Consider the following 20,235-nt stretch of genomic DNA (forward strand, 5'->3'; position numbering starts at 1 on the left):
AGAAAAACAAAACAGGCATGCCTTTTAGCATTCCATCCCCTCTACAATCTGAAAGCAGGGGGGCTCTCTGCCCCCAGCCTTGCCTGTTGAAAGCAGCAGAACTCTGCACCTGCTCAGGGACCCCCTCTTTTCTTCACGATGTTCCAGAGTTGAGCCCATTCATTGAAAAGAGATGCTTAGGGGGCGGGCAGCCGAGGGGGCCCCTCCTCCTCTCTCCCCGGCGGCGAGCACAGAGAGAGCCCCTGCCAGGTGGGCAGGTGGTGGTGGGCAGGAGCCGTCCCCTGCTTAGCCCAGGCAGAGCCGCATCTGCATCGATTCAGATCCCATCCCGCCGCCCCCTCCCGCCGCTGCTGAGCGGTTAGTGGCCGCGCGGGGAGCATCTGAGCTGGGCAGACGCGCCACCGCAGCGGCATCAGCAGCGGCAGCAACCCCCCCACTGCAGCGGCGGAGGCGGAGGCGCCCTACCTGCCGGCAGCCCGCCTCGCTTCGCCTGCGCAGGTGGCCCGTCGGAGCCGCCGCCTCGCCGGAGCCGGCATGCCGGGGGCCAGCTCGCCGGGCGGGCCGCCGGGAAGCGCGCACTGAAGCCCAGCCCTCGCGCCCCGCTGCGCGCCATCCTCCGCGCCCGGGCCGCCTTGCCCCTCGCCTCCCGAGCTCCTGGCGCGCCGCGCCCGCCTCCTGCCGCAGCAGCAGCAGCAGCAGCCTCTCCTCCGGCCGCGGCGCCGCTTCCCCTCCCGCGCGGCCGCGGCGCAGCTGCTCGGGCGCGGGGCGGCGGGACTGCAGTGGCCGCCGCCGCGTCGTCGTCGTCTGGGGCCGCCCTGGTCCTGGTCTGGGGCCGCGTGCGGGGCTGGTGCGGCGGCTGCTCGCCATGGCGCAGGCGGCCAAGCAGCTCAAGAAGATCAAAGACATCGAGGCGCAGGCCTTGCAGGAGCAGAAGGAGAAGGAGGAGTCCAACCGCAAGCGCAGGAACCGCTCGCGGGACCGCAAGAAAAAGGTGCGCAGGGCCCGGGCGCGCGCGGGGCGGGCTGGGGCAGGAGGAACCCCCTCCTGCAGATCCCGGGGGGCGGATGGGTCTGCGCTCTGGGGATGGGCCCGGGGGGAGTAGCTTCTCCTGGGCAAGTTTCTTTGGCGTGGCGGTGTTTTCCGAGCGCGCACTGGCTTTTGATCCGCCGCCTCTCCCTGGCCGCGCTGGAGTTTCCAGGCGCGCCGGACAGTGGAGCCCCGGGAAGGTCCTGGCTGGGGTAGAAGAGGGGCTGCGGTGGTGGGGACCTCTCCGCCCTCCACCCGCCTGTCCGAACATCTAGCCTTCTGTTGCCTCTAGTCTGGCGTCCAGTGGGCAAGGTACCCACAGCTTAGAGGTCCCCATCTCCCGCCAAGCGCGGGGCCTGCGCTGCAGCTCCTAGGGGCTCCTCCTTCCCTTTCCGACTTGGGAGGCTGCAGACGGACTAGTCCAGCCTTCCCCAGCCTGGTGCCCTCCAGCTGGCGGGGGCTGAGGGGAGGGGGCGGGGGCCAGGTCCCAGGAGCCATAAAGCAGCTTGGGGACCCTTCCCCGTAGTTCCTTTGGCAGGTTCTGGACTCCACCCGGCTTTGGTCCATTTTGCCCGCGCTGGATGTTGTGCTTCTCCTCCTGCCCCTTCCTGCTCGTTCGTATATTTCCAGACGCTGCTGTTTTGCAGGACTCTCTAGTCCAGGGGCGGGAACTGGCGAGACTAGTGCCTCTCCAAATGGTGCCGGACTCCACTTCCCATCGTGCTGACCATTGGCTGGTCTGACTGGGGCTGATGGGAGCTGGAGTCCCGCACCGTCTGGAGGTCCACAGGTTTGCCTGGAGTCCTTTGTTCGCCTGGGCACGGGGCGGTGTTCTGCTGGCTGCCTCTTTGCATGGGGATAAGGATGCAAGGCAAGACCTGCTCGCCTGTTGTTCTTTCAGTGGCCGCCCGAAAGTCGCCTGAGACGGCATCAGACCATTGGTCCATCTAGCTCAGTATTTCCGACACAGACTGGCAGCAGCTCTTCAGGGTTTCCCAGCAATACCTGGAAATGCCCGCTAGGAATTGACCCTGGGACCTTCTGCCTCTGAGCTCCAGCCCTTCTCCTGCAGCATGAATCAGGCAGCTTAACCCCCCCTTGGCCTCTGGTCTTCAATGGTATACTTCCTCTGTGCACTGAAGCTCCATTGAACTATTATTGGCTAATAGATAGCTTTATGTGTTTCTCATTCACAAACTTACTTACTCCTAATTATATGGCAATAGGGGCGGGGAGGGCTTTTGCTGGGGGCTCCAAATGCCAGGTATCCCATGATTAAACCTGAGACTGCACTTCTTTCCCTTTCCCTTTGTAGGAAGCTGTTCTTCCCGTTTCAGCTTAAGGAGATTGAATTCCCTTCTTTTGGAGGGGAAGTGAAATGATAGTTCCGCCCCCTTTAAAGGGCCAGCTGATGTTCATAATGCAGTATTCAGAGGTGAGATGAGGTGGCCGCCTGGGGCAATGGATTTTAGGTGTTGTTATTAGAATACCCCCCCCCCCGTTTCCATGTGCAGGTGTCATGGGGGGGGCGTAGCTCAATGGCCGAGCATTTGCTCTACACACAGAAGGTCCCAGATGCATCCATTCATGGCCTTGAGATTCTGGAAAGCTGATGCCAGCAGCCATTGTAGGGGTCTAGACAATCTAAGTTAGATGGACCAAAGGTCCATCTCTGTGCCACACAGGTTTATATATAAATGAACAGGAGCTGCTCCTGTTCCTTTCAGTTTCTGGGTGGATTATGATCCATGCTAATTAGTATGTGAGGCTGATGCCATTTGAATTTCCAGCTGATGCCTTAGCCTGACCCTTGCAGAGCATGAGCTTTTGAGTTGCACAGAATTGTTCCTCGGCCTGAAGAGAGTGGATGTGGGGAAAAGGAGGATGCAATCTTTGCCTGAAATTTGTTTCAGTCTTAAGATGGTCTTATCCTTGCTGGGAAACATCCATTCCCGCCTCCCTCTCTTTTTGAGATCATCCAGGAAGAGGATGAATTTTTTGTAATCCGAAGCTTGCATCCCATAGTGTGAGTACTGGTTGATTCTTATTAAAAGTATTTTAAATCACACTGATTTTGGGCATCGTGGGTCAACACAGCTATCTCATTTTGATCATAGCAGGAATCTATCAAAGTTACTTTAAGAATGAAATACTCTGGATGAAGACAGGGCTTTGAATTCAGTGTTTATATGCATCAGAAGTCTATGAGGATAATTTGTGTGAACAAGCTGTATTATAGCAAGTTTCTATATACACCGTCTCCTGGTCACCTATGGGAGTCATAACCTTATACAGGCAAACAGACTTTTTTTTTAATGGCAAAGAAATCAGTCTCTTTCTACCTGGTGATACATTGCAAATGGCTAATGGGTGTGTGTGGGCAAACAGGCTAGGAATAAAACAAACCCTATATGCTAGCAGCAGTTTTGTAGTTGTACAGGCAATGACCAACTGAAATGTCAGCCCACATGCAAGCATCACGCTGAACCCAGAAGAGAGATGCCTGGAGGTCTTTGCATGGAGCATACATACAGAAAGGGAGAAAGGTTACAGTTGGTTTTCTTTGTTTCACTAGGTCCCACGTTTTGGAGTCTAGAGGGCCTGGAACCTCATTTCACCCAGTTCTTTCATTCATGCTTAACACCTGAGGCCTGCAGCATCGAGCAGCCTTTTTGCAAAAAGAATGGTCCGTCGCAGTCAAAGACCACCCACAGAACTTTCATTACCATCTCATGTGTGCTTTTAAAGGAGTCTGTTCACACAGCCAGTGGCAAATAGCCAAGTAGTGAGAAATCAGGTGATATGTGTGTTTCCATCAATGTGTCCATGCATGTTTTGAGGATGAAAACCGTTTCATCCATCCTCTGCAGTATTGCATTATAGACTTCCTCCAGCAATTAGATGCTGCCTGAGAAAATGTGAAACATCTTGGATAAATAGTTCATCGTGTCAGTAAAGGGTAGGGAGATTATTTTCTCCCTCTGGGCTCCTTTATTCAGCCTGCTCCTCTCTTTATTTTATTTAAAATATTTTAATGTCACTTTTAGGGGCAAAAAGTCAACCTGAAGCAAGCATATGTGATTAAATCCACTGCAATCTTACATTTGAAATAAATAATAAAAGCCAGCACTAAATTAATAAAACCCATCCTGCCTGGAGGTACAAAAATCCAGAACAAAAATTTGGTCAAGATCAAAAGCAATCCCCTAAAACAGGTTTGCCAAAGGCAGGCACACAGGTGCAGACAGAAAGCCCTTTTGGATGCTGCAGATTAGCTTGGTTAGTTTATTCAGAGGGTTAATGTTGAGGAAACAAATGTACTCTTTTCTTCATTTTGTGCCATTTTGGGTTGGAGCACGTTAGTCAGTTTTCAGGTTTAATTTTTTAGGTTATAAATCATACATAATATAGGAACATGAATGTTAATTTATATTTTTTTTAAAATAATATTTATTACTTTTAAACCTTACAAAAAGAAGAAAAGAAAAGAAAAAAGAAAAAACATACAGTACAATATATAAACAATACACAACACAACAATAACACATTAAACAAAACAAAAGCAAAAACAGTTCAAAAAACACACATCATACCATCTCAATATCCTCTCTTTCATTCCCTTGTTTCATCGACCTCCTCTCACCTCCCTTTTTGTATTCCATTTCTATTAATTATTTCAGCAAATCCTTTCCATCTTTCTCTATTTTCTGTCATATAATTATCTTAACATATTTTAACCTTATTTTCCATTAAGACTATAATACTTATTTATACTTAATTCCTTAAAACATTTCTACTAAAGCCATATAATTTCCTTCCAACATTTTTCTAACACTCATTCATTTTACATTATTTCCATATATAGATTTTAAACTTTTTCCAATATTCTTCCACCGTCTCTTCTCCCTGGTCTCAGATTCTGCCAGTCCTTTCTGTCAATTCCATATAGTCCATCAACCTGGTGATCTTCTGTCCGAGGCTCTTAACTCTTTTCCAAGTCCCTTCTGCGAGTCTTCTTCATGTTTATACATGCACTTTATTTTGTCTTCTCCTGATCTTGTTCTTATTTTCCTTCCTTTGATGCTGAAAAGTAAATCTCGGGGAAATTCCCACCTAACGATGTTTTTATTCCTTCTCGACAAATCAGCCAAAGCTCCATAGTTAAAACTAAAATTCACAAGATATTTCCAGTCGTATTTCAAAGTTCCTCCAAGTCTGACGGTCCCCACAACTCCAGTCTCCTCCTGACCCAAGTCCAGGTCCCAAAGGTCAATAAATCCCTGCATGAAGGGATCTATCCAACTTTCCTTCTCCAGTCCAAGCGGGGCTCCAATCCTCACAGTCTGGCTTTCTCTAAATTCAGTCATAAAAGGCATCAACTTATAGTCATCAAATTGCATCTGTGAGGCTGGGGCTCTAACAACTTTCTCCCCCGCCTTCTCCTCAATTTGCCATGTCAAAGTAGATCCCTGTATCGATTCCTGAATAGTTTCTGTATTAATATTCACTTTTTGTCCCAAGTTAGTCACTTTTTGTTCCAAGTTATCAATTTTTATAATCATCACATCCGTCTTCCTATGGAGCTGTTCCAGTGAGTCATTAATCTTACATAATGCAACCACTAAGGCTTCTTCTGTCAACATTCTTAGCGGTCCAAGGTCAATCCCAGATTCTCACGGTCTTATCTTACAGCTGGAAATTCCCCCAGCTCAGCTCATGTAACAATTTCAAAGGCTTCCTCTAGGGGGAAACAATTTCTATTTGTATCAATCCTTTTAAGCACAGTTCAAACAATAAAGTTAGTTTCAATTTTCAATTACATTTACTCCTTTTTAAACGCAGAAGGAGACAATGGAAACAATGTATTTCTCTTCTTTAACTTACTGTCAACAAACAATCTATTCACAGTCAATGTGCATATCCAAAACTTCAGTCTTACTAGCAGCCCGTTTCCAGGTTCAGAGCGGTGGTAATTTGACTTTCTTCACTCTCTCCTGCAGGCTTACGTGGTCTAAAAATTCCCCCCCTCTCCTCCTGCTTCCAAGGGGGGTTTGATGATTTTAGCCGATGGAAGTTTAATCCTTTATGAAAAGCTTTCCAAGACTTTAGCTTGCAGCCTTTTTGCTTCAGTCTATTTACAAAAGGGGGAGGCGGACTTCCTGTTTGAAACATCCCCATTTCGGTACCAAATTAAGACTTTTAAAAATCCAATTTTCCGTTCTACTCACGGGTAGTTGTTTTAAAATCAAATTGTCCACAGGAAAAAGTCAGTGCTCTCCGGCAACAGCAGTGCGGCTTCACTCCGTGAAAGAAGCAGTCAATTCGAAGCACCGCGCCACTCACCCCACGTCGCTCTGGATCCCCGAAACCAGGTTTCCCCGCGAGTAGGGGAGGCGCAAAAGGTGCCAGCCGAATCCCACGTTCACAGGCTTCTCCCGCCTGTGATTTTTTTGTGGCTCCCCGCCTTTGCCGTGGCGGCCAGACCCTAATTTCCACGAAGCGAATTCCTCCCGATCAGAGGAATTCATCCATTACCGGAGGCGCTAACCCGGAAGATGAATGTTAATTTATATCCTCTTGCCATATATTCATGTTATATTATATTTAGTATTAGCAGCCTATGCAACACGCTGACTTGGCTGGCTTGAGTCTTTGGACTTAAACCAGACACACAAATTGGTCTTTAATGCAAAATAGAATACGAAAACATGGGAAAGAAGATCTACATCCTGATCTCCATTCTTGGGCACCACACATAGGAAAGGCCACAGCTCAGCAAGTGCTGAGCACCTGCGCTGCCTGCAGAAGCCCCAGGTGGGTCGGCAGTCCTGGGCTCAGTGGATCAATGCTCTCCCTGAGGATTGAGGCGGCTTCCTAGGCTCCATGTCAGGGTTTGCCCAGGAAATTTTGCTGCCTGAGGCAGAATTGCAGCTTGTTTCTCCCCACCAACCAGATCCAGGTGCCTGGGTCTTAAGGTGGGTCAGGCTGCTTTAGCAACTTGAGGCAGAACACCCTACAAGTGCCTCTCAACAGCATCACCATCACCATATTATTATTTCCTATAACTAATATAAATTTCTAAAATTTTGCTGCCATTTCATGACACCCAACCACTTACCTGAGGCCACCACCTCATTTTGGGTTGGAGCACGTTCCTTGCTTATGTCTATTGACAAACAATGCCTTGGTGTGGAGGCAGGTTTTTGGAGGGCCATAGCAAAGCTTATTTGACTCCTGCCAGCTTCTGGGTTCTTTGAAGTTCTCGTCTTTGCTTCTGTCTTGTTGCTATGAGTTCCAGTGACTAATTTCCCAATCACTGTTACACTGTTCCTTCTTTTCCATTTTGTTCTATGAGTCTTAAGAGGGAAGGAAGCACAGCATCCACTTCTCTGCTGGGCAGTGTTCCATACATACAGTTGATGTAGGTGTAGAAAAAGAACAGTTAAGAAAGACCACAATTTTTCATTAACAGATTGGGAATAGTGTAGAGAAAGCACAAAGCAGATGTGGTGGGAAAGACTCTTCCATTGCTTTAGAACTCACCTAAGTAAATTGATGAACAGAAGAGAAATTTAAATGACATATAGGAGGGCTGGTCTAGAGTAGCTGATTTTAGCCATGGTATCTAAATAGAGCTTCCATGATCAGATCCACTCTACCATTTGCTGGGTGAAAGAATTGCCAAGAGGCTACTGCATGTGAGCTTCGCATAAACAGCTGGTCGGTCGCTGGTTGGAGTAGGCAGTGGTTATTTTTATTTTATTTATTTGCAGATATGTAAACTGTTTCACAACTGAAAGTTACCAAATTGGTGTACAATAAAATGAGATAAAATAAAAAAGATTCAAAACGCAGTGAACTAACAGCGGTAAACCCATTTCAATAATTATTCCCTAAAATGACTGGTCACACTTCAGGGAAAGCCCTCTTAAATGCAAATGTCTCCAATAGGCTTCTAGATCACTAGGCACTTGCCTAATTTCAGTTGGTAACTGATTCCAGAGGGCTGGAGCTGCAACACTAAAAGCCTGATTTCTAGTGCATATTAAGTATAGTTAGATGGACCGTTGGCTCTAACCACCAGGACTACCAGTTGGGTAGCTTCTAAGAGCTGCATTCCTTCTGTTGATTAAAAGCAGATTCGCACAACCAGTGTTTCAGTCATTTTGTGTGTGTGTGCATGTGTGTGTTTTTGTTCATGTGAATTCGTTGCTACATGCTCAAGTTACAAACTTTATTCTGGGCTCAACTTTTCTGCAGGAGGCTGTGATTCATAATTAAGGACTTTCACTAGATCAGACTTGCTGAAGCCAATGGCTTGGAATTATTTATTTTTAAAATGTCTAAACTGTTCTCCAGGGCAGTGTGTAGAATAATATCAATAATAAAATACGATAAAAGCAAAGTATAAGCCATCATAAGGTGACAGAGAAAAATCAAATACAGCCTCTTTAGGATATCTGGGCAAAGCAGAAATTATTTAACCCGGTACTGAGAAGATAATTATGTTGACATGTCAACTGAAAAAAATTAAAAACTGATGTGTGAGTGGACAGCATCACTTTCCAGCATGTATTGGAAGTAAATTTTAAAACATTGCATTTGTGCAGCCTTCATTATTAATTAAATATATTGATTGCTCTTTTTTTTTTACCAAGGTAACTCAAAACTACTTTCAGTATATAAACAAATATATATTTTTTTAAGGGAGGTTTAAAACATTCCACCTGCTCCATAATTAAGAGACAAAGGCCAGAAGCTGCTGGGAGTAGGATCAATGTGGGTCAAAGTAAGTTGACTGCAATCTGTTTCATGATTCTGGAGTCCAGCAGTGAGCAGGGCATCAGATTGGAGGCTAAGGAGCTGGGCTGGTGGATAGGGGGCCACTGAACCCGAGGCTGGCAGGCAGGAACACCCTGTGAACCAGGAGCCAAGACTCTCATACAGTAAGTGCCTTGCCCTGGGGAACCAGGTGCATCCTACTGTCTTCCCTGGGAGCACACCAGGCAGGAGGCTACAGAGCACAGGAGAAGTGTCCATCTCCAGTCAGAGGGCTGGCCTTTAATAATAATAATAATAATAATTTTTTATTTATACCCCGCCCTCCCCAGCCAAGGCCGGGCTCAGAGCGGCTTACAAGCAATAATAAAAACAAGATGAGTGATTACAACTTAAAAACAAAAATAAAATACAACATTAAAATAATGGAACATTAAAATATTAAAATGGAGCCTCATTGTAGGAGAAGGAAAAGAAAAAAGAAAAAGGGGGCGGAGGGAATCAAATTGGCTCCAATCTAAAGGCCAGGCGGAACAACTCTGTCTTACAGGCCCTGCGGAAAGAGATCAGATCCTGCAGGGCCCTGGTCTCATGAGACAGAGCGTTCCACCAAGTTGGGGCCAGTGCTGAAAAGGCCCTGGCTCTGGTTGAAGCCAATCTAACTTCCTTAGGGCCTGGGACCACTAGGGTGTTGTTATTTATGGACCTTGAGGCTCTCCGTGGGGCATACCAGGCGAGGCGGTCCCGTAGGTACGAGGGTCCTAGGCCGTGAAGGGCTTTAAAGGTCAAAAGCAGCACCTTAAATCTGACCCTGTACTCCACCGGGAGCCAGTGCAGCTTGAAAAGCACTGGATGAATATGCTCCCATGGTAGAGACCCTGTGAGGAGCCTCGCTGCAGCATTTTGTACCCGCTGGAGTTTCTGGGACAGCTTCAAGGGCAGCCCCGCGTAGAGCGAGTTACAGTAGTCAAGCCTGGAGATGACTGTTGCATGGATCACTGTGGCCAGGTCGGGGCGGGAAAGGTAAGGGACCAACTGCTTGATGCGGCGAAGGTGGAAAAATGTCGCCTTGGCTGTTGCTGTGACTTGCGCCTCCATGGAAAGGGAGGCGTCAAGGATTACACCCAAACTCTTAACGGAAGGCAATGGCACTAATTGGGCCCCCGCAAGAGAAGGGAGTTGGTCCCTCATCCCCATGCTATCCCGACCTAGCCATAGGACCTCTGTCTTCGAAGGATTTAGTTTCAATCGGCTCCCACGAAACCATCCAGCCACAGCTTCCAAGCATCTGGTCAGTGTGTAAGGGGCCGAGTTGGTGTGGCCATCCATCAGTAGATAGAGCTGAGTGTCATCAGCATATTGATGACAGCCCAGCCCAAAGCTCCGGATAATCTGGGCAAGAGGGCGCATAAAGATGTTAAAAAGCATTGGGGAGAGAATTGCGCCCTGCGGCACTCCACACACCAAGGAGACTTCAGTTTCCCAAACAGGTGTAGCCTCAGAGAGGCAGACTGGAGGCAGAGGCTCCCAAGACTTCAGTTTTCTTCTAATCCTTGTTGGAGCAAGTGGGTGGCTAGGCACTCTCCCTGCTTCTGGGCCAGTTGACCTGCGGGCTTCTCTGCAGAATGGGAACAAGTCAGCCTGAAGCTGTGTGAATGTCAGAGAAATCCTGCTTCTCACAGGATTTCTCTGGAAACTGGAGAAAGGGCAATATGTTTCTAATGGTCCTCCACACACCCTAAAGCAACCCCAGGAGACCCACGATTGCAAGAGTTCTGATTTCAGGTTCTGTGCTTGTTTGTGGCTAAGCAGGTTCTTACCTCCATCAGAAGACCCAATATCCATTTTCAGTTCAGGGACATTTGATCCAGGGACTGTTTGTGTGTGTTTGTTTGTTTGTGTGTGTTTGTGTGTATGTTTGTGTGTGTGTTGGCCTATTCCAACCTGTTTTTCTTAATAGTGACACAGACCATTCATAACATAGGTATATTCTTCACAACTGTGAGCAGGGCAGTGGGGTGGGGTAAGTGAAGACAAGCTGAGACAATTAGCTATAACTCCTGCTCAGGCTGCACAGAAAAAGCATTTTGGTTCCAGAAATTCATTCTGATTGTGCAGATAAAATGTAACTGATAGAATTCTACAAGATGTGGCATTAGTGTGTGAAAACAGTTATGACCCAAAGATTCCCAGGTATGCACTTCCAGATGGTGGTGATGTCAGGCACCATCTTGGCAGCGCCCAAGCAGCTTCACTTGGTCACAAGTGGCCAATAGGCAGGTGCAAAATATACCTGGTACCTGGCTAATTTTGAACACTGGTTTGGCAAAAAGAAATCTGCAGTTTTGCAACTGTCAAGTACCGTATTTTTCGTTCTATAACACGCACCTGACCATAACACGCACATAGTTTTGAGAGGAGGAAAACAAGAAAAAAAATATTCTAAACGAAACAGTGGATGTATGATTTTTGTGGTTCATGCTGCAGCCACAGACATGTGATCTGACGGTGAGTTTGGGGTGGCCCAATGCAAAAATCCTGAGGATCCATGTGGATCCATGCTTTGTAACCATGTTTTTGCACCATTGTGGCCCCAGGCAACAGTGGGTGCGTGATTTTTTTGGTGCAGGCTGTAACCATGGATCCTCTGCTCACGACTGCAACAGATCCCCCTGTCATCCATAGGCATTCGCTCCATAACACGCACAGACATTTCCCCTTACTTTCTAGGAGGAAAAAAGTGAGTGTTATGGTGCAAAAATACGGTATATTCTGTTTGATCTGGGCTGATGCTGTTTTGAAGATGACTGCTGTCACACAGAAATCCCATAAATCTCAAGAGCAGTCTTCTCATTGAGAAAACTGACCCCGTAGTGGATGTCCTGGAACTTGGTGCTGCCAGGGGACTGTGATATGCAGACATGGAAACTTCTGTAAGTTGGAAGAGGGGTGGTCTGTTTTCCTCCCATTTAGGCTACCAGTGTGCTGCAAATGGCTAAATGCATTTGTTGGCAGGTGGGCTAGTCCACGATTCCATTGGAACAAGCTGCTTGGTTGCTTGGTCCTGACATATGACTGGTGACTGACAGGTGGTAGTCCCGTCCATCTGCCAAAGTTGGTCCCCAGCAGATAAAGACCAGGCCAAGAAAGTTCTCCACTCATTCAGCAACAGATCTGAAGGGAAAGGCCTGTTTTCCTTCTGCATGTTAAGCACTAATAAGTGGCTGTGAGAGTTGAAGAAGAAGAAGAGTTTGGATTTGATATCCCGCCTTTCACTCCCTTTAAGGAGTCTCAAAGCGGCTAACATTCTCCTTTCCCTTCCTCCCCCACAACAAACACTCTGTGAGGTGAGTGAGGCTGAGAGACTTCAGAGAAGTGTGACTGGCCCAAGGTCACCCAGCAGCGGAGACGCGAACCCGGTTCCCCAGATTACGAGACTACCGCTCTTAACCACTACACCACATTGGCATGGCCTTTGGTGTTTGAGATGTGCTGCAAATCCTGGGCACTCAGGTGACTCCTAACTAGGCCAGCAACTCTCTGGAGCTGGGCTGCAATGCAGCCAGAGGCAGCATGTTGAATCCACCCCCCCCGCCCATTTGTAGGAATTAAATCCATGTCATGGGTTCCAGAGAGCTTCGTGAGAGAGAGCAGATCTCTCTGTGGGTTCAACTTATAGCTACTGGCATTGGCAATAAAACATTGTTATCAAGAAGCCCTATTAAAATCATGAGCAGCTGGAAGGGGTGATGCTGGTAAAAAAATGGGATGACAAGGTTGCCTTGTCAGAGGGCATTCTGAAGGTGAAGTAGAGCACAGGGAACTACTGGTTCCCCTGGCACAGAATAAATGATTCCCAGCAGATTAGAACCCAGAAGAGTTTCTGAGACAGTTATTTTAGTCTGGCTTCCAGGAGGTTGGGCAGAAAGAGGCAAGCGCAGTCTTTTGGTGATGTGTGCAGTGAGATTTGCCGAATCAGGCTTCTCACACCCTCCTGGCTTTGTTGGGCTACCACCTCCTCCAGCCATAGGCAGCAGAGCCAAAGTACACTACAACTCCCACCACCCCTGATGATTGGCCATGCTGCCTGGTGCTGATGGAAGTTGCAGTCCAATAATATTTGGAGGCCCCTAGGGCTGGCACAGGCCATTCCTATGGAGAGCTGCAATCTGCTTCCTGATCTCTCTCCACCTTAATTTTCATGTTGCTTTGGCCCCCTTAGTTGAGGCTAAAACTTGCTAGTTGCCCAGGCCTGAGTCATGCCCATGCTCAGGTGCCAGCCAAGGAAGAGCTGCCAAGTACCCGGCACAGAGGAGGTGTCATAGAGGCAGATGGCAAGGGGATGGGCAGAGAGAGAACAAGTATTCCCTTAGTGCAAGGGTGGGGAACTCCAGCTCCCATCAGCCCCAGCTAGACAGGCCAATGGTCAGGAATTCTGGGAGCTGGAGCCCCACAATGTCTGAAGCAACAGCAGGTTGGCCCCCCTTTGCCTTCCCCAGGCTGAGGAAATGTTAGAGACTTTATAGGCACGCAGTAGGTAATGATATGGGCTTGGCTCTTGGGAATCACCTGACTCCCATGATCAGGAGGGTTCTGACTTGTAAGTGTACCTATAAGAACATCATTACCTAGGTCCATAGAAGAGAGGAAGCAGCCTCCTGCTGAGTTACTCCGTTGGTCCATCTCCTTCCGTATTGTCCTCACAGACTGGCCGCCTCCCTCCAGAGCTTCAGGCAGGGGTCCCTCCCAGCCAGCAGAGCACGGGCTCCTCCTCTGAGCTGAGGCTCTTCCTTCTCATCCAGCTTTCTGTTTAGCCAGCAAGGTGTGTCTAGGAATCCCTGAAGTAGAGCATAAAGAAACAGTTCTCGCCTGTTGCTTCCTTCCAAACAGCTGGTATTCAAAGGTAGACTGCTTCTGAAACAGGAGCTTCTGCAGAGCTATCATGGTTACTCATAACTGATAGATAGTCATAGAGACTGTGCTTGGCATGCAGAAGGTCCCAGGTTCAGTGTTTGGCATCTCTGGTACAGGAAGCCTGGCTGGGCATGATCTGCTCCCTGAGTCCTTAGAGAGCCCTTCCCACCCAGCTAGAATAAACCAGACGTCTCCAACCTGGCACCCACCTGTAGCACAACACATCTGGAGATGGCTAGGGCCCCATGCAGTTGCTACATTGCTTGCTTGTACCATTCCTGGAACTGGGATGAGTGCTTTGCAAATTTATCAGTATTTCTTGACCCACCTTCTCTCCTGCATGTCCAGAGTCTTGAGTCCGTGGCACAAGTCCCCTTGCCCTGTGCGCTTCTTATTTACATGAGGTGCCATGGCACTTTCCCCCCTCCCCAGCTTGACAAGAGCTGGGTCACGCACCTGGCTGGAAGCCCATCTTTTGTGTGTTAAAGTGAGGCATCTGGTGGGCAGAGCCATCCGAGGGCTTTGAAAGAATGGCAGTGAAGCTATTAAGGCACCAGACAAGTCCCAAGAGTCGTGGAAAATGCAGGAGGAACAGAATTTCCTTGTGAATCAGCAACATTTTTATGAACCCTGGCCAACTCCTCCATTTATTTTTTGCAACTGAGTAATTTGCATGACCGGCTCCGGCTGCCCAAGCCACACAACGGGAGCATTTTCTTCTTCTTTTAAGCTTTGAAGTTAAGTTGGTATGATAGTTACATGCCTCGTTTAATAGAAGAGCATAGCAAAAGTTGTTTCTGTGTCCCCAAACCCTCTTTGTGCGTGACTCCATGCACATGCTAAATGCCCGGGGTGCGGCTGTGTTTCCCCCTGACATTGCTGCATTGGCCTTCTCCCCCCCTGCCCCCAGCACATGTGCATTCAAGGGGAATGTGTGAAAAATATTGCCCATGCGCATTTGGTGGTGTGCATGGAGATGTTTCACTTTGTGGGCACTCCAGGGGGATCAGGACCCTGTATTGCCTCTTGGTAATGTGAGTGTGTTGTGGGGCAGCACTGGTGTGGGGGCAGGTGGGTGGGGATGGGGGGGCACTCAGTGGGGTTCTTTGTGCATTTAGTGCAGGTGTGGGCAGAAGTTAAATCTGGACCTACCAGGAGATTCACAGCAGATCAATAAGGGTTTCTGGCTCCTAGTTTGCTTAACAATGGCAGCAACAAAATGACCCCCTGCTCTCTTATGCAGTGCAGATTATACTGTGGAAAGGAGGACAGCTTGGAGTTACTCACAGACGAGTTTTTGAATGGAAAGACCTCAAAGTCCTGGGCTCAGAATTCCCCTAATTCTTCATGTGTGGCTTATACCTGGCTCTGCTTGGTGGATCTTGCAATTCTGAGGGGGAAACCTAGTAGAATCCACAGGCAACATGGTTTAGTGTATGCACATGAGATGAATTCTGCTCCCCACTTTCCCCTCTTTCGCCCTGAAACTCCGCACCCCAGACTCCATCATTGCAGAACATGGATCCAGTAGCAGACAGTACAAACTGCTCTCTTCAAAGAGAATAGCAGAAGAAGAGGGAAGGATAGGGGAAATGTATTGCTATTATATTACCATTACTATTTTTATTTAAATTTATGACATGCCCTTCACCAATAAGGTCCCAGGGTGGGTTGCAGCAATTTGAGAATTAAAAATAGTTATAATATTTATCACATTCACAAGAACAGGATGGGTCCCGAAAACACACATCTTGGGTGGCCAAGGTGGCAAAGAGATGCGTCTTCAGCATTCTCCGGAAGCTGTGGAGAATCCAGATGCGCCTCTCTGGGGAGAGCATTCCACAACTTAGGGGCTCCACAGAGAATGTCCTCTCCTGGGCCACCCCTCCCCCCCCCAAAAAAAAAACTTCTGAGGGGGTTGAAACTGCCAAGAGCTCTCCCTCCGTTGATCCTAATACTCGGGGTGGGGGTCTGTAAGGAAGGAGACTGTCAAGTACTGGGGGCCTAAGTCATCGAGGGCTTGGGATGCTAATGTGAGCACTTTAAATTGGGTTTGGAAATGTGCTGGCATCTGATGAAGCTGCTTGAGAAGTGGGGTTACGTGAGTTCTAAAAACAACCCTGGCCAATAATCTGGCCACTGCATTTGGACCCGATGAAGTTTCTGAGCTGTCTTTAAGGGCAGCCGCACCCTTAACATTTCTGTGAGCCAGACTGGGGAAGGAGGAGGGGGAGTCTGGCCTGTGCCCCTTGATGAGTTGTGCCGGCTCAAGCAGGAGGGCAAGCGCTGCGCCTGGTGGCTGCATGGCTGCCTTGGCTGCTGTGCTGCTCTGTGCTAAGCAAGTTCAATGCCCACCTGATGCTCCTCCAGGTTCAGGACCAGCCTGATTAGCAGTGAGTTGGAGAGTCGGGGGCAGAAGATAAAGGGGAGGGGGTCTCCAGGGATAGACTCTCTCCCCCCTGACACAAATGTCATTTAGGAACAAGTTTTTGTGTATCTATTTTTATTGCCTGGAAGTGAGTTTGCAAAAAGAAAGGGAGAGAAACTCGTGCTGGAAACTCGTCGGCCAAATGCTTAATTTGGCAGTCAAATAGATGCAGGAAAACCCATTCTTAAACAGTGCTGCTATTTATATATGGCACTCTTAATAGGCTGCATGTTAAACTGTCCCAGGGTTCTCCCTCTTGCTTTCCAGATTCACTCTGACAAGTAAACACATGAAACACATGAAGGAAGGTTCCATCCTTCCGAAAAGCTGTGGCAGATGAATGAGAGTAGACTGGGTAGAGAATGGCACTATAGATATAGCCTTCAATGAGGCCTGTGCATAGGGGACAGTTGCAAGGCTGCCTCTGCTAGAGTGTCTGCTTTGATTCCTAATGCAGAATGCTTCTGAGCAAGGCAAAGTGACTTTCCTTTGAATAGGAAAAATGTTTCCTTGCATTTCAGGAGACTCAGTGTGCTGCGGAAGATGTAACCTGCACACACGCCCCCAGCTGGGCTGCTTGAGAGGCAGCCTAGGGGGAAGAATGAGGGGAAGGGCGGTGGAACATCTGCCATGCAAGCTGTGGGCACCAGGATCAGTCTCCGGCATTGCCAGGTAGGGCTGGGAGAGATTCTCTTGCCAAAAACTATGGAGAGAGTTGCTGCCAGTCAATGCAGACAACGCTGAAGTAGATTGGCCACTGAGTCTTTCTAAAGTATCAAGAGAGGCTTGACTTCCACTTTGAGTTGGCTTGGTTGCCTGTGCTATGAATGGGACCCCTCACCCCAGACACATCCATGCTGCTTAAGGAGTGGAGGCTCAGGAAGAAGTTTTTTGTGTAGTTTACAGTGTGCACACATATTCTGCACCACAGATACATCCGGGGATTGTATGCTGCCTTAGTGCATATGTGTACACTGTGGTAAAATGCATATGCACACAAATGGCAATAACTGATTGGTTAGAATTCACCCCCCACCCACCTACCCAGATGTTGGTTTTGAATCTCTCTGATCTGCCAACAGCCCCCAAAGCAAAACTTGACAGGTATTAAAGTTCTGTCTGGGTGGCACCTGTGTGCAAGCAGCAAAGCTGTGATTGCACCATAGACCACCCCTGTGTCGTGCATAGGTCACATGACTTGGTTGCACACTGAGCCAAAGGTGGTGTTTAGCTGAGTTGCTGTATGTTTGAGATGAGGCCCATTGAAGATGGTATGACGAAGATGGATTCTGGTCTGCACCCAGCATTCAGGGCAGCTGTGTCTCTGCCTCTGTGAACACAGAGGTGGCCCAAAGTGGGCTTCTGCCAACAGTCGGTCATAGGTTAGTTTCAGACTAGAATTCATGAAGAGATGAGAACCTTATCTGTAGCCCAGAATTAAAATATGATACTGTCTTGTGACTTTTCCAGACACACTGAATGTGCTCTGAATGGAGATGTCAAAATACTCGAAGAATAAGCAAGTGGTAGGTCCTCTGCATGGAGAAGATGAAGAGATGCTGTTGGGTGACAGAGAAAAGGCGGAATTACTCAACACTTACTTTGCCTCTGCCTTCACCCATAAGGAAAGCAATGCTCAACCTGGTGATATAAGGAGGGAGCTGCAGCCCAAGATAGGAAAAGGGAACATCTACTTACTTAAAATGAATTCAAATCTCCAGGGCATGATAAGCTGCATCCAAGGGTAATAAAGGAGCTTGCAGGTGTAATCTCAGAGTCTTTGATCTTTGAGAATTCTTGCAGAACCGGTGAGGTCCCTACAGACTGGAGGTGGGCAAATGTTGTCCCCATCTTCAAAAAGGGGGGTGGAGGGAGACGACCCAGGAAACTACTGACTTTCACCAGTGTGGCTGCAAAGTTAGGGCACACCTCTTGAAACTGCTTTGTTTCTGGTCTGTGGTTGTAATAAGGAATGAGAAGATATTTAAAGGGGCCTTCTTGTCTAAGAAGAGTAGCTTTTCTCATGGCCAAGTACAGAAGTCTTTGGCTGAGTTCACTGGGCTCCTCTCTTCTGTATTTGGGCTGCTTCACTTCACAGTGCAGGGATGGAGTTCACAAACCTGAGTGCTCATCCGCTTTCTCACACAAAAGAATCCTTGAACTTGCAAAATGAGTCTATCAGGGACTTGACTCTGGCATGTTAGCTTTCTGGGTATCAGAAGAATTCTTTTTCATGTGCCTTGAGCGCTCAGCAATGTGAGTCTTCATCTCTTAGGATTTGTGGGGATTTGTGTACAGCAGCCTTGTGTGAAATTGTTTTCATAGATGTGATTGATTTTACGTATGTAATCCTTTTAGTTTTATACATGAATACCATTTTTAAACTGTTTTTATAACTGAAAGTGTTTCAAGGTGCTTCATTAAGAACTGATTCATAAGTGAAACAAATAATAAAGATAGCTTTTAGGGGCCCCTATTTGAGGCTGTAGGGTCTGTCCATTGTCCTGAGCTTTCAGGAACAGCTGAGTGTAGCTTGACTTCAGGTCAAGGCTTTTAAAGCCCCCCCCCCCCATGCTACTCTTGGTTAACCTTTGACTGTTTTCATTAGATTAGCATGGCTGGCCCACACTGGAAGCATCTGTGCTTCACAGTCCTAATGTGTTTTATGTAGGAGTGGAGACATTAAGTGATAGAGTCATCAACTTGAAACTTTGGTTGACTGGCTCGCTGAGGCCAGTTTTAATCAATGGAACTGTGAGTTAAGTCAGCACTTGTTTATAGTTTCTATTTTGTTTTTGTTCTTTCATGCTGCTTTAGAAGGCAGCAAAACGTCTTTCTTTATTAAATTATGAGTTAGCTCACACGTCCTGCAGTGTCTCAGAAAGGCAGTCACATTTAGGTTTGGGTAACAACATTTTCTTTAATGTTCTTGAAGGTGCTGATTTTAGTAACTGTTTTTGGACTTTGAGGTTGTCAGGGAGGAACTGGATGTTGAGATGTGCTGAGCAAGGGGAGAAAGAGGCAGGATATAAATGCTTCAGATAAAACCTCACCTTGATTAATCAACTGCCTTTTCATCAATAAATCATGAATATACCGTAAGCCACATTTTAACTTTTCACGGTCTGAATTTGGGGGAAAAGTGACGCTTATATTCAGGCTAATACGGTATTTATATGCTTACATTTTATTCTATTTACATCCCTTAGTAGCTACCCTAGGAGATTTTTAAACTGAAGAGAGGCACAGAATCTTTAAAATACCATTCTTCCCTATATATATAAGGGCAGCATTGGCGCCTCTGTGTCTCCCCTCTTTGTGAGACTCCATTTGTTTAGGACAGGAATGAGGTGTCTAATGTGGCCCTCCAGTGCTCTCTATCTGGCTCTCAGGACTCTCCCCAGAAGTCAGGTGGACTCAGGCGGGTGGTGCCTCTTGCTCACCTGGGGGGGTGGGCTACAGGGGCATGCGAGTGGGTGTAGAAACTAGCCTACTGTCCAAACAATGTTTCTGAAATGGGGTCCCCAGCTGTTGCAGGAGTACAGCTCCCCTCATCCCTGACCCCTGGTCCTGCTAGCTAGGGATGAGGGGAGTTATAGTCCAACAACAGCTGGTAAAGGAAAATATTTTCAGCTATTGGTCTGTCCACCATGAGGACCTGGCTCCCAGAAGGCAGCTCAGAAAGGAGTGTGATTCTCATGCTGAGAAAGATCCTGTAGGGAGCTGTTGAACCAGCGGCATTTCTGTTTCAGCCTCAAAAGGGAACAGAGGTCAGACCACTGACCCATCTGGGATCAGCATTGCCTACACCTGTTGGAGGTCTCTCTCCTGGGTTTCAGGGCACAGCCCTTTCCAGGTCTGAAACCCGGGAGCTTCCTTTCAGACTGTGCAAAGACTGAGCCAGCTTGCTCCATGAGACTTCTGGAGTACAGAAGGAAACTTTTACACCCAGAGTTGCCAACGTGGTGCCCCCCCACTGCCCAAATTAGGTTTGAAAGAAGCATTCTCCCACAACCCATGGAATAGGCTATGGGGTGTGTGCCTATGACAGTTTCTGCAGTTTGCAAAATGTGCTTGCAGGCCCCCCA

At 47.8% G+C, this 20,235-nt stretch overlaps 1 protein-coding gene across 9 annotated transcripts in view; it reads left to right on the forward strand.

Annotated features, from left to right (window-relative positions):
* Positions 1-832: 832 nt before the first annotated feature.
* Positions 833-20,235, forward strand: part of ANK1 (ankyrin 1) — a 218,876-nt gene continuing 199,473 nt past the window's right edge. For all 9 annotated transcript variants that reach the window (XR_014009893.1, XM_081200899.1, XM_081200905.1 and 6 more), the window contains exon 1: positions 833-991. Coding sequence is in view for 8 of the 9 variants with exons in the window: in XM_081200899.1 (XP_081057025.1) it covers positions 866-991 (126 nt within the window). In the remaining variant the exon portion in view is untranslated. The remainder of the gene's footprint in view (positions 992-20,235) is intronic.

Source organism: Podarcis bocagei (assembly GCF_964188305.1).
Source record: "Podarcis bocagei genome assembly, chromosome: 7".
Taxonomy (NCBI): domain Eukaryota; kingdom Metazoa; phylum Chordata; class Lepidosauria; order Squamata; family Lacertidae; genus Podarcis; species Podarcis bocagei.